We start from the raw sequence: 13,953 nt of genomic DNA on the forward strand, positions 1-13,953 counted from the left end.
TAGTTTCCGAATTTCGGTCTGATGCGGTTTTTAGTATGTTTGATGCCTTCGTGGCTCAGATAGGATTTATGTGTTATGTGTTCCGGGCTACGGCCCGATGCAGTATGCAGTTTATATGTTCATACTAGTTGATATGTTTATGCCATGCGATGTTATGCTCAGTTTTCGGACTTCGGCCTGATGCAGTTAGTTCCGGACTTCGGTCCGATACAGGGGACAAGGTCCCAGTCAGTTCTGGACTTCGTTCTGATGCAGTTTCTGGACTTCTGTCCGATGCAGAGGGCAAGACCCTGGTTAGTTCCGGACTTCGGTCCGATGCAGTTTCCGGACTTCGGTCCGATGCAGTGGGCAAGGCCCTGTATGTGTTTATATGTTATTGTATGGTATGTGGTAGTTTGGGGGAGCTCACTAAGCTTTGTGCTTATAGTTTTAGTTTTGGTTTCAGGTACTTCCGCAAGTAAAGGGAAGAGCTCGGGATGATAGCACCACACATACCACAACTTCAACTTTATTCCTGGGAGTTTTGTTCAGATACTTTGATGTGATTTGATACAGTTTTTGATACGACACTTTTATTATGGATTTTGAGATATCCGACGTATGGTTTTATTATATGGCATTCAGTGTTATGACTTTTATTATTATTTAAAAACAATATTTTTGGGTCGTATTTTTGGGATGTTTCACCATATTACTCTAGAGGATGATAACCTGTTAGGCTATAATGAGTCGCACAACTATCAGAAAGCTATGGCTAGCCTAGAGGCTACAAAATGAAAGAGGTGATGGACAACGAGATTCAGTCCATGAATGATAACCAAGTATGAAACCTGGTTGATCCTACACCTGGTCTTAAAACCATTGGATGTAGATGGATATTCAAGAAGAAGACTTACATGGATGGGAACACACAAACTTATAAAGCTCGACTGGTCGCGAAAGGTTATACTCAGACTCAAGGAATTGATTACGAGGAAACCTTCTCATTATAAGGATGTTTGTATGGCTCACAAAAGGATTTGTATATTCCAAGTCTGATAATATGGTATGTAAGCTTGAGAAGTCCATTTATAGACTTAAACAATCACCTCACAGGTAGAACATCTATTTTGATGATAAAATCAAGGAGTTTGGTTTCTCGTGAAATGAAGATGAACATTGTGTGTATGTTATATCTAGTGGAGAGGAGTTGTCTTTCTCGTCTTATATGTCGAGGAAATTCTACTCATAGTAAATGACATTCCAACACTTAATAGTGTAAAAGCATGGCTTGGTAAGAGTTTAGCTATGAAGGACTTGGGAGAAGTTGCCTATATACTTAGGATCAAGATCTATAGGGATAGATCTAGGCGTCTAATAGGAATTTTCCAAAACACTTACTTAGATAAAAATCTTGAAGAAATTTAAGATGGAAGAATCTAAGAAGGGATTTGTACCTATACAACGTGGCACAGTTTTGAGAAAAACCAATGTTCTAGTACTAGTTAAGAACTGGACAGAATGAGTTGAGTCCCATATGCTTCTTCTACAATATCGATCATGTAAGCCATGCTATGTACAAGGCTAGATGTCTCATATGCCATTAGTATGACGAGTCGTTATCAGACGAATCCTGGTGAAAGTCATTGGACTGCAGCCAAAAACATTCTGAAGTATCTTAGGAGGACTAAAGATATGTTCCTAATTTATGGTGGTAAAGATGAGTTAAGCGTCATAGGATATGTAGATGCAAGTTTCCAAACTGACAGAGTTAACTCAAGATCTTTGTCAGGTTTGGTGTTCACACTGAATGGTGGAACAACGACTTGGAGAAGTTACAAGTAAGAGACTATTGCTAATTCAACTACAGATTTAGAGTATATTGTAGCCAATGAAGCAGCAAAGAAGCAGTGTGGCTCAATAAGTTCATCAATGATTTAGGTGTTCTTCCAAGAATAACTGAACTGGTTGAGATCTTCTGTGATAATGATGGTGTAGTTGCCTTAACTAAAGAACCTCGAGATCACAAGCACACAATGCATATTAAGTAAAAGTTTCATCTAATAAGGAAGCTAGTTGAAGATGGAGATATTATTGTGAGCTGGGTTTCATCTGAATAGAATCCTATAGAGCCGCTCACCAAACCATTGTCACAGATTAAGCATGATGCTCATATTAGGTTTATTAGCGTTAGATTTGCTAGTGAATTGGTTTGATAACATAATTTGTAGTTTGATCTCCTTTTTGAAGTTCTTGGATATTTTTGTTTGGTAATTATTAATAATAAGTTAATATGTTTGTTCATAATATCTGTGTTCCTACTTTTGCATGTTTAAAACCCATTCTAGAATAATTTATTATTCGAATTTCCATAATCAATCATACTCTTGGAAGATATTCATGAATCAAGATTGCCATAGTATTGGTAGACTGTTTATAGAGATGAATATTTCAAAGCCATGCGACCAATATTGATGAGTACTTGAAAATTGAGATTTTAAGTATTGGAGTAACCACACTTAAAGATTACTCCATGGATCATGTCATGAGTAAATTAAGACGACTATTTTTCACATTCTTCAAATAGAGATACATGAGGTTTTGTTCTACAATCTGTTGTATCTTGGTTTTCCCCAACGTTGTCTATAATTGACATCTATATAGGGTTTGACTAGGTATTGCATGAGGAATAATACTAACCTATGTAGTCAAAGTTTATTTGATCCTTCTGCTAGAAATGGAGAAGTAGATATCTTTGAGCCCCCCGTGGACTTTTTGATTGACAACAAATTCTTTGCCAAAATGAGACTAAGTTGGTTAGATTCAACAGTTACTCTGTGAAGTCATCACAAGTCAGTATCATGAAACATAATCTTGAACCATGAGATTGACCTTTGATCCATGTTTCTTGTTCATAATAAGGTATCGCAATGATCAAAGGAATTTGAAGTTATTAGTCTTAGGGCTGTTTATAGTAAAGTTGCTATAAGTATAGTAGTTGCATTGGACTGCCATTCAATGTTGTTTCCAATAAAGCATTAGACTGGTTAATTGTTGATGCCTAAGTGCATGTGGGAGCTGATGTAGATTAGTGCACATAGTCATAATAAGCCCGATAATGTAACTATAAATAACAGTGTCCTTTTGGGTTACATGCAAGAACAAAATGAAGCAGAGCTGAAAAGATATTTATTTTAGGGACTTATTTGGTTAGTTAATTAACAATTTAATGAATTAATAGTAAATAAATGAAATCTACTCTAACAAATAAAGTTCTTTTTGCCACTTGTCACATTTTTATTCATTTTGTCACATGTAATTTTATGGTTATTTTAAATTAATTTTTATTCCACATGTCATTTTATGGTTTTTCTATTTTATTAAATTCCATATTACTTAAAATCTAATAAAAAATGCATATCAGTTTCATTAATGGACTTTCCTTCTAATTTCAAAATTACTAAATTAAAGTTTCATTAATTCCTTTATTTATTTATCTAAATCATTTGTTTAAATTTAAAAGAGAAAAAAAAACACTTTAATTTTTATAATTCAATAATTTTCTCACTTTTCTTATAAATTCAAATTTCTCAAATATTTTGAATTTTATATTTAAATTTTCTTTTAAATAAACTTATGTAATACACTAATACATAGGTCTTACACCTAGTCTACTTTAATAAATGAAGGTTTTTTTTTGCCACATGTCACACTCTCATTCAATTTGCCAAATGACATTTTGTGGCTATTTTGAATTACTTTCTTTTCCAAATGTCATTTTATGAGTTTTTCTATTTTAATAAATTTCACATGATATTTTAATGTAATAAATACAACAAATGTAGTAATAAATAAATATCAATTTCATTAATGGACTTACCTTCTTATTTCAAAATTCCTAAGTTAAAGCTCATTAGTTTATTTTGTTTATTTATTAAAATATAAAAGATAAAAAAATCAATTTTAATAATTCATTATTTTTTTTATTTTCTTATAAATCTAAAGTTCTTAAATATTTAGACATTTATATTTTTTTTAATTAACCCATGTAATACATGAGTCTTACATCTAGTATGGAATATTCAAGAACGATTTGAATTCATTAGATAATAATTATTATATTTGGTAATTATCTTTAGAGTTTCAAATCACATCCCTATAAATAACAGAGGCCTCCAAATCCGGTTTTGGTGTGTGTGAAATATACCTCTCAGCTGTCAAAGTTCGAAATCCTCAAAACCCTAAAGAATCTCGAATTGTCATTCCCACGACGTGGCCTATTGATCTCCACGTCGTTGTCGAAGAATAAAACCGAGATTTCAGTTCTATTTGAAGCTCATAGTTCAAGGGTTGCTTGGATCTGTTTCTTGTTTGTCTTTTGGGTGCGATTTCAAAAGAACTCTCATTTGAGTTCTCTATTCCAACCAACTGGCTCGTCAAAAGAAGAAACCCATTAAGGTATGTTTTTTTGTTCTATTGAGTTCTAATAAGTTGCATAGATTAGTTGAGTTAAGATCCATATGTTTCGAGTATTAGATCAAATTGTTTGTTGTTTCCGCTACCATTTTGTTTGTTCTAATGAGACTCAAAACTCATCAGTAATTAGAAGAGGTGAGTGCTACTCATTGCATTAGAGGTCATTGGTTTCATAGGATATTTTTAGAAAATAGTACTTATAGTACTATTTTCTTTTTCTTATTAGAGTATTATACTTTCATGTTATTTCTTAAATGTACGACTATAATAGCCAAAACAATATAGAAAAAGATCATCAAGCCCGTTGCAAAGCATGGACATGTTTACTACTTATTATTATTATTATTATTATTATTATTATTATTATAAAGACAGCAATAAAAGAAATTATACACGTATGGGATGGCCTAACGATTTTGTGGTGGTCTTTTTACAATTCCTTTTTAATTAACATAGATGTTCAAAAATTTTAAACTCTTCGTATTGAAATTATACTTTGTAAAACAAAATTTATAAATAATCTGTTGTATATTTAGGCATCTTTTACATGTTTTTCGACTCCAGTATTACACATATAACGGATGCACTTAAACCAACAACTATGAGGTTAAAGATGTATTAAATATCAACCCTTTCTTTGTTTACTTAAATGACCAAGCATAATGTCTTAACTCTTGGCTCCATTCTTCATGTTGAAAATAAACTAGATTTTTTTTAAAGAAAAAACTAAGGGAGTGTGTATTGTTTATTATTTTTTTATAAGTAATGACACATTCTCGTAAGTCATAAATGTCCCTTTTTTCTTAAGATTTAAAAAAACTAGTTATATTCACATTTGTGGGAAAATGAATTGGGAAGGTAATTAATTTTTCAGTAAGTTCATATTTGGTAACTATTTTTTTTGTACACATCTAGGTAACAAACTTGTTCGAAATGTTCACATATGACCATTATGATGGATTGTAGCTGATTACATCCTAGATGTGAACCATTTTAACAAGTTCGTAACCTAGACGTGTACAAAAAAATAGTTACCCAAATATGAATAAAACGAAAAGTAAGAGATTACACAAATGGTCCTTGTGGTTTGGGGGAATTTATGTTTTTGGTCCCTAACTTATTTTTTTAACTCGGATGGTCCCTACTGTTTATTTTTGTTGCACGTTTGGTCCATGTCTTACATAAAAAGACTATTGTGTCATTTTTAATTAATTTTCTTATTTATGTATTTACTTTTTGTACATTTAAAAAAATTAATAGACGTTACATATTTGTATCTCTTCATCTTTAGTGCTCAATATCATTTGATTTAATAGTTGACCCAACCCCTTGTTGTTTGAAAAAACTCTCCACTTCAATTGGTATTTTTTCACGAAAAGCGGATATTAGATAACAAATCCAATGTTTCACTAAAATTTCGAATAATGGTCCCGAATTTAAGTTGATTCTATTTTGTCTTTTCCTTAGAGAAAGTCAATCAAACAATTCCCAATCATGGTCCTTACGGATCGGATCATCCCTATAATATACATTGTCTCTTCATCTTTAGTGGGTGAAGAGATACAAATATGCGAGGTCTATTAATTTTTTTAAATATATAAAAAATATATAAATAAGAAAATTAATTAAAAAATAATTTTATAAGGGCACAATAGTCTTTTTAGATAAGACAGGGATCAAAAGCGCAACAAAAATAAGCAGTAGGGACTATCTGAGTTAAAAAAATAAGTTAGGGACTAAAAACATAAATTCCCCCAAACTACAGGGACCATTCGTGTAATAGGTAACCATCTAGGTATCTATTTTTTTTTTGTAGACATCTATATGTAACGAACTTATTGAAAGTGTTCACATCTAGGATGTAACTTGCTACAGCCGGTAATAATGGTCATATGTGAATACTTCCAACAAGTTTGCTAACTAGATATATACAAAAAAAAATAGTTACCCAGATATAAACTTACTGAAAAAATAATTATCTTTCCAAGTCCCACTTTTTGCAAAAGAAGAAAAATACTAAATATGATAATAACACATGAAAAAGGAAGTTGGGGAGTTAGGTAAATACTAAGAGCATGTGTCCGCGGTTTAGACCCGGGCTGGACGCGCTACTCTACTCACATGGCAACAGACGACGCTCACCCACTTACTGCTTCTTACACTTGTACAGTACAATTCCATAAAGGCTTAATTAACCACTTTTAGACTTTAGTAGCATTGAGAAATCATGATTCATTCATCACCACCATCCCACTTGTTTTTATCTTCTAAATTTACATGATGTTTTATATAAAGAAAACGAATGACGAATGATACAGTTGTTATGTTAAATAAAACAAAATTGTAATTATGATAAAAAAAATATTATTGATTCGCAATTAGTCATGAAATCAAATCATATCCAACCCAAATATAAAAGAACAAATTATGAGTGATATGAAAAATATCTCCTCCTCCTTTCCATTCCGTGTGTCTAAAATCCAAATGCAGACAAGGAATGTCAAAATCAAGCCTAAAAACAAAAACAGAAAAAACTTTTAAATACAGTTCAAAGGGAGGGAGGGGGGGACCATGGAAGCTCTTGGTTAATGCAAACAGCTTCCCTTTTTTAATTTTAATCAATCACCAATTTACCAGCATTTCCATTTTCTTCTCGATTTATTTTGGCATTTCTGCTTTCTAGTTTCTACTACTCACAACCGTTTTCCTTGTTATCTTAAGCGTAACGCCAAATCACACCATTCATTTCATTTATACTTTACTCTCTCTCTATCTCTCTCTCTCTCTCTCTCTCTCTCTCTCTAACGAGAGTATCATCACAGGTTCTGTGTCTCTTGATTAACTCGAGAATTGTCGTCAGTTATTAAATTATCGAGATGGGAACTTGCGTTTCAACACACCAGAAGCCTTCTGCAATGAAGATACAAGTCTTGTTTGGGTCTAATGATACCAACCTCGTCAAACCTCCCATCATCAATGGCGATCCTCCTCCTCACCCAGCCACTTCTTTTCGCAATTTTGGTATTATTTCTGTTCCTGTATACCATCGCCAATTTTCATTTGTGATTTTGATGTCTTTGTGTTCATCCCTCAATTGCTTTGTTAATTTGTATAGGGGTATTTCGATATATATGCGCTTTAACTATCACAAATTAAGACATATATGGTGTGTTTGGATGTTTTAAGATCATTGAAGTTGCAATAATTATTTGATCCATGAATAATCAGTTTAAGACACTACTTCCGAACATCATCTCTTTAATTCATATCCAGCTACCCTTTATTTTTCTTTATTTTACGAGATTTAGCTCTCTTTTTGACTTTTATTGGATGAATATGTGAGTTTTCTTTATTCCATTTGTAGCGTAATTTAATTTGTGAGTCTTTGTCGATCTTTAGATTCTTTATTAATTTCATGAGTTGTATCTAACTCGATATAATCAAGGGGTTTTTTCTGATGATCTTAATTATAGCTTTTACTTTAATTACATTTGTAGGAATGTAATTGTATAGATTTTGCTTATTCTATGGAAAAGGTTGTCAGGTTCTTTGCTTGTTTTGGAAAAGGGGAAAAGCTAGGAAAGAGTTGGTCAAAAGATATGTACTGCTTGTGTTTCGCACAAAAATTGCAATTCTTATTCTTATCTATCTTCAAAGTTACGATCGATCTTAATATATATATATATATATATATATATATATATATATATATATATATATATATATATATATATATATATTCTGATTCTGTAAAATCTTTTGGTTGAAAACATTAAAATAATTACAACTTTGTGTTTTCAGAATTATTGTTTCATTCTCAAATCATGTTTTGCTGTTTCTGTTTGATCGATGGTGTTAAATAATTGACTAGAAAACAAAATTTAGAATACCAATCATATCGATGTAACTTATTAGTATATGAGAAGAATGGCCCACAGAACATTCTCGTTATGAACAATAATGCTAGCTGGCTACCCACAAGTTAGATTATCCCATGATACATGACATACGCATGTATAGTATATGTGTGTTAAATAATTTGAATTTGAATTTGAGCTGCAGGTAGTAAAGAGGAGACATTTTTCGACTCACAAGCATGGTTAGAATCTGATTGTGACGATGATTTCATGAGTGTTAATGGTGGTAAGATGCTTTATTTTTTACTATTTTTGAAATGAGTGGTCTCTCTCTAAGTGGGGTAATTATTTATGCAGAATTTACCCCATCAAATTCAAGAGGCAATACTCCTATCCACCATAAGTTCTCTGCAGGCAACAACGTTAATAAACATGAAGCATCTCCAAATGGCTCTGAAAAGAAAATGAGACTTTCTGATCTTTTTAAAGACAGTCTAAGAGGCAACTACGAATTTGAAAAAGACGATGAAGAAGAAGCAGTTAACAAAAACGGGAAAGTAGTGGAAAGTCCAATTGTCCATGGTGATAATGTTAATGCTTATGGTGTGAAGACAAAGAGGATGCAGGGTTGTTTTCCAAGTTTGCTTTACACTCGTAGCTCATCAAAGAAGATGATGAGCCCTAATCCTAACTCTAACCCTGTTGTGGGGTGAATGTGATGAGGTTCCTGCCCATTGGATCATATGTATAATGTATAGTAACAAATGAATATGTAAAAAGCCAAGTTACTTGTCTTGGGATCGAATATTGAAGATATACACCAAGTATATGTTTTTTTTTTTTTTTTTTTTTTTTTTTTTGGGTTAATGTCACTGAGGCCTCCGAATTATTATGTTTTGTTTTAAAAGGTCATTGATGTTATTTTTTTCCCATTTTAAAGGCATAAAATCATTGTTGTCCTGCTAAATAGGACATTGAACTTTTGTTTGTCCGGTTTCCCTGGTAAAAAAAATGACCAGACCACCTTATTCAACTTGATACCTAAGCAGATACGTATCAGGTAAACAATTCGTTAACCTTAAAAAACCAGGATACATAGAACTTTTTTTGGAGGATGGAAATTGACTAGAGAATCAAATAGTGGGTCGGTTGTTGGTATTATAGTGTGTGTGATCCACCATAATGGGATCAATAACAAGAATGGAAGAAATCTAGAAAATTTTGGTGTTTTTTCAGAAAACAAAAGTATTGGCATTTTGACAGCGTCAACTGAAAGTCTTAAATACTAAATTCAAATCAACTATCCTCGATTGAAATGTGAAATCGTCAATTGAAATTAGCTATCCTCAATTGAAAATCTGCAATTGTCAATTGAAATTAGTTATCAGAAATTATAATCAGACCATAGTCGATGAAGTGGAATCAAGTATTGGTTTGGTGCAATCAGAAATTGGCACCATCAAATCAGAAATCGGAACAATCAAAGAAGATATGCAGAAGATGATGAAGTAATTGGAACTATTGGTTGATGAAGCGATCAAATCACCATCCAAATCAACAGAACTGATGATTTTGGAAGTAGATGACATCGCGATTCAAAAAGAGAAATCATTGATCAAAACCGTGAATCAAGAACGTGAGGTAAATCGTTTGTGGCTGGAGGGCTAAGAAGGATCATCGCACAGAAGTGGAGGATTGTGGCTGGAGAATCCCTTGCGTTTTGTTAGCAGCAAACAACCGACACACCCTCCTCCTCCTTCACTTCTCTTTGTTCGAAATTTGGCTCATTGTTTGAAGGTGGTTGCTGATTTTGTTTATACAGGTGGTGAGTTCGACTATTTATAGGTATTTTTTTGTGGTATAAAGCTTGATGGTGTAGGCGAAATGTTGTTTTTGCTTATAATAGTGGAGTTTGAGATGGTGATCGGTTAAGGAAATCAGGTTCACGGCAGGGGGATGATCACGATGGTTTGCAGGTGCAGAAAAGGTAGATGATATGGTATATGGGTGGCTGGTGAAATCAGTGGTTGAAGGTAGATGATATGATATGGTAAATGATTTTCAATGTCATAGCAAGGCCACACCCCCGATGCATTCGAGTTTGGTCTCGGCCATTCAACCCGTTGTTAGTTTAGGAGGCGATAAGAAGGAGGTGATGAGAAGTCCAGCAATGGTGAAATTCAAACACCATCAAGATCAGTTTCATAAAACATTAGAAATGAGAATAAAATGGGGAAAGTTCCATCAACCATGGCTCATATGCTTAGAGATTTCTTGTTAGAGATTTACAATTAAAGATAGCTTCAATTCATGGCTGGTAACCGGTAAAACCCGGTAAAAAATATATTGTTGGTATAATTAACAGTCACATATAAGTTTGATGACTTAGACTACTAAAAAAAAAATACATGAAAGACTTTTTAAACCAAAACTTAACACTTCTTTTCTTTGGTTACAGTAACATTAACCTTTTGTTTTTTTTTTTTTAAAGAGGTTTCAAGATTTTTGGTTTCAATAACAGTTTTATCATTAAATTTAATATAAGGCCAAGCGAGTCAACTCAGCTATATCTACAAGTACGGGAAAACATATCCTAATGTTTTCTCCTTATCTTCTCTGAGAAGATATGGGCTACTATACCTATAAATATTGAAGAGATTGCTACCTTATGAGTCATTCATTCATTGTCCCATTATCAAATATCAATTCAATGGTTCATGACTTTGCCATCTTCAAGAATCTTTCTTTCTTTCAAGTACATGAATCTATGATTGGGTTACCGAACATGCTTACAACGTACAAATGTCGAGATTTTGATGTGTGATATTGGATTTTTATGATACTTAGATGATCTTATATCTACTTCAATAGATAATTACTTGTATTTTTTTATAGTAATTTTTAATGTGAATATTTTGGTCTAAATTATATAACCTAAAATATTCAAAATTGATTGACACCGAGTTCAAATTAAAAATACTCGCTTTAAACCTTCATCCAACACCCTACATGCCATGGTGGGGCTAAATTTATCTTTATAGTTTATTAATCATTTTTTTTTCTGATGTCATAGTTAACATTACAATAAATAGCACTAGCATATAATTTATTTTGTATATCAAAGATTCCTTGTTTTATTGTCAATAGATAGATGCAATTGGAGATATGGTGATATGGTCCATGGACATTGGACAGGTTAGAGTTTACATGGGTTCAATATTTATTATCGGCCAAGTAATTCCACCTAAACCGTGATGGATTTTAATTTTCTACAATCTCACACTTAGACCCCAAGTTTGGCCCAATAAGGTTAGATTATGGCCGAGATGATCTCATTTATAATTTAATATTTTCTATCATAATTTTATTCTACCAATTTTAGTTATAGATTAAGGTGTTGTTAGTTTTTCCGAAATGAAAACGTTTGAAATCTGTGGACCACATCTGCAACCTTTCGCAATACAAGAGATGAACCAAACAGCTGCAACCTATGATAATAAGTTAGTTTGTTTTTTAACGTCTACATATCGCTGCAACAAACTAAAATAACCATATAATAGTTTAAAAAAATTCTAAATCAAAATTTTATTTCGGTTTAATTATATGCAAATAAAATATAAAGATTATTGTGATGATAGGATTTTAAAAAATGTTTATATAAAAGAAGGTTGTAAAAATCATTTAACGGTAGCTCGGTGGTTAACTGGGGTTAAGAGATTAATCGGTTTGGCGGGGATTAATCGGAGACCCTTAATTACTAACAAAACTATTTTAAAACTTAATATATCCTAAGAAAATTAGTATTTGAAAATTTAAAATTTTGAAATTTTAAATATTTGTTATTATATTTGAAATTTTGAATATTTAAAAATTTAAAATTTTGAAATTTTATAAATCTTGGTGTAATATTTGGAAATTTGAATATTTTAAAATATTTCTGCCAAGGACAGCCGAGGAACCACAATGACCGCCTAGCCCGAGTTTGACTAATATCGACCAATTTCCACCAAGCTTCCCAAATCATAATCTATTGCAGACAGCCTAGCGCCTAGGCGCCGCTTAGGCCGATATTTACAACATTGATATAAAATAATTAAACATAATATTTTCTAAATAACAACAAAGGAAATTGTTAATTTAGTGAACAACATGTTGATTTTGTTAAACTTTTTAAGACGATTATTTTTCCGGTTAGCTTCAATAAATTTGATAATTTAGTGATTAACTTTATAATTTATTAATATTTGGTTAGAAACAATGTAACAAAAAAAATATTTATATGAAATTTACCTAACGGTTTTAAAATTATGTAAAATATAGTTGAATTGTTTGTAATATCATTCATATATTATTAAAATAATAAATATGTTGTTGAAAAAAAATAAAACAACCCTATGTTGATTAATATAATTTAAAGTAAGGTAAGAAGTGGTTTGAAGATGATGGTTCAGTGGTGCGCCATGCAACACATGCGCAACATTTTTTAAGTCAGAAGTCTTCTAAAAAACAAAGAGCCGCGAAAGACCAAATGTTACGCCTGTGTTACGCAACACAGCCACAGACGGTCAGAAGTAGTTTTTCGTAATAGGCAAACAACCCTTAACTAATTGTTTTACTAGCAGTGGCGGACGCAAACTGTTTTAGTAGGGGTTTCCCCCGTCCTTCAAGCGAATGCACGTAATAAAAAAAAACAAAAAAAAAAAAAAATTTACACTGCGTGCCGGAAATTAAGCAGTTGCCCGGGACCCCAAATGTCCCACTAAGATCCGCCACTGTTTACTAGATAAGATATATGAATTTGGACATGGGATAAAATCACACTATTTCATCCGACGTTTACTATGTTTATGAATGATTTTCATATCCCAAATAGACATTATCTATTTCGCATCAATAAAAGTAATGAAGGTTGCTTATTTCATACTATTTTATGTATTAAATTATACACAACCATCTATACAGAACTATACAACAGTATATTATTAGCCCAATTGTATAGTGTAGCCCATTTTGTTGTATATGTATAATGTATATATACGTTTTCCCTAATGAGAATGGATTCATGTTGCATAATACTTAATGAGTTATCATGGTAAGAACTTTGATTTCATTGGCATATATTTTTTTTTCTTATAATGGGAACAATATACACAATTAAAAAGGTTGTATCGTTAAGTCAAAGACTGAAATGACCTTGAACTAGCTTGTTATGACAGAATTAAATCTAAAACCCGTTGGTACAAACTATGTGATATATTTAATCACCATCTGTGCTTCATGATTTCAAGAACAAACTTTACTCGCTTTTTAAACGTAAAAGATAGAAATCGGTCAAAAAGTAAAAGAATTGCGATTATGATCAACAATGGATGGGTAATGAATGTGTTTGTTGCAAGAAAGGGAAAAAAACATAAAAAATTTCAATCATTTTATACAAAAGTGCATTCTTGAATGATTTTGTGCAACTTTTTTATATAAAAAATTATTATGATCTTATCTTTACTATATGACAGGATCTAATTACTTGATTAACTAAAGTAACATCGTTTTTTTTTTCAGTTCTTTATAATTTTTGGGAAAGAAATTAAACTGCAATAGGAAAAAAATGAAAGAATATTAAGTTGAAGCGTACTTTTGAATG

General features: G+C 32.0%; 1 protein-coding gene across 1 annotated transcript; it reads left to right on the forward strand.

The window, feature by feature from the left end:
- The first annotated feature begins 7,035 nt into the window (after positions 1-7,035).
- Positions 7,036-9,152, forward strand: LOC145097970 (uncharacterized protein At3g27210). Its single transcript, XM_079035655.1, has 3 exons — positions 7,036-7,476; positions 8,518-8,598; positions 8,670-9,152. Exons 1-3 carry the CDS (start codon positions 7,332-7,334, stop codon positions 9,023-9,025), a joined length of 582 nt encoding a protein of 193 aa, XP_078891781.1. The 5' UTR covers positions 7,036-7,331; the 3' UTR covers positions 9,026-9,152.
- Positions 9,153-13,953: the final 4,801 nt, after the last annotated feature.

This window comes from Lactuca serriola, chromosome 4 (genome assembly GCF_051521515.1).
Source record: "Lactuca serriola cultivar US96UC23 chromosome 4, Lser_US96UC23_V15, whole genome shotgun sequence".
NCBI lineage: Eukaryota > Viridiplantae > Streptophyta > Magnoliopsida > Asterales > Asteraceae > Lactuca > Lactuca serriola.

Bases quoted from the DNA above. Each gene is read 5' to 3' on its own strand.
- LOC145097970 (XM_079035655.1), top strand. From the start codon at position 7,332: ATGGGAACTTGCGTTTCAACACACCAGAAGCCTTCTGCAATGAAGATA. The intron at 7,477-8,517 runs GTATTATTTCTG...TTTGAGCTGCAG, and splicing joins CACTTCTTTTCGCAATTTTG to GTAGTAAAGAGGAGACATTT. The intron at 8,599-8,669 runs GTAAGATGCTTT...TTATTTATGCAG, and splicing joins TTTCATGAGTGTTAATGGTG to AATTTACCCCATCAAATTCA.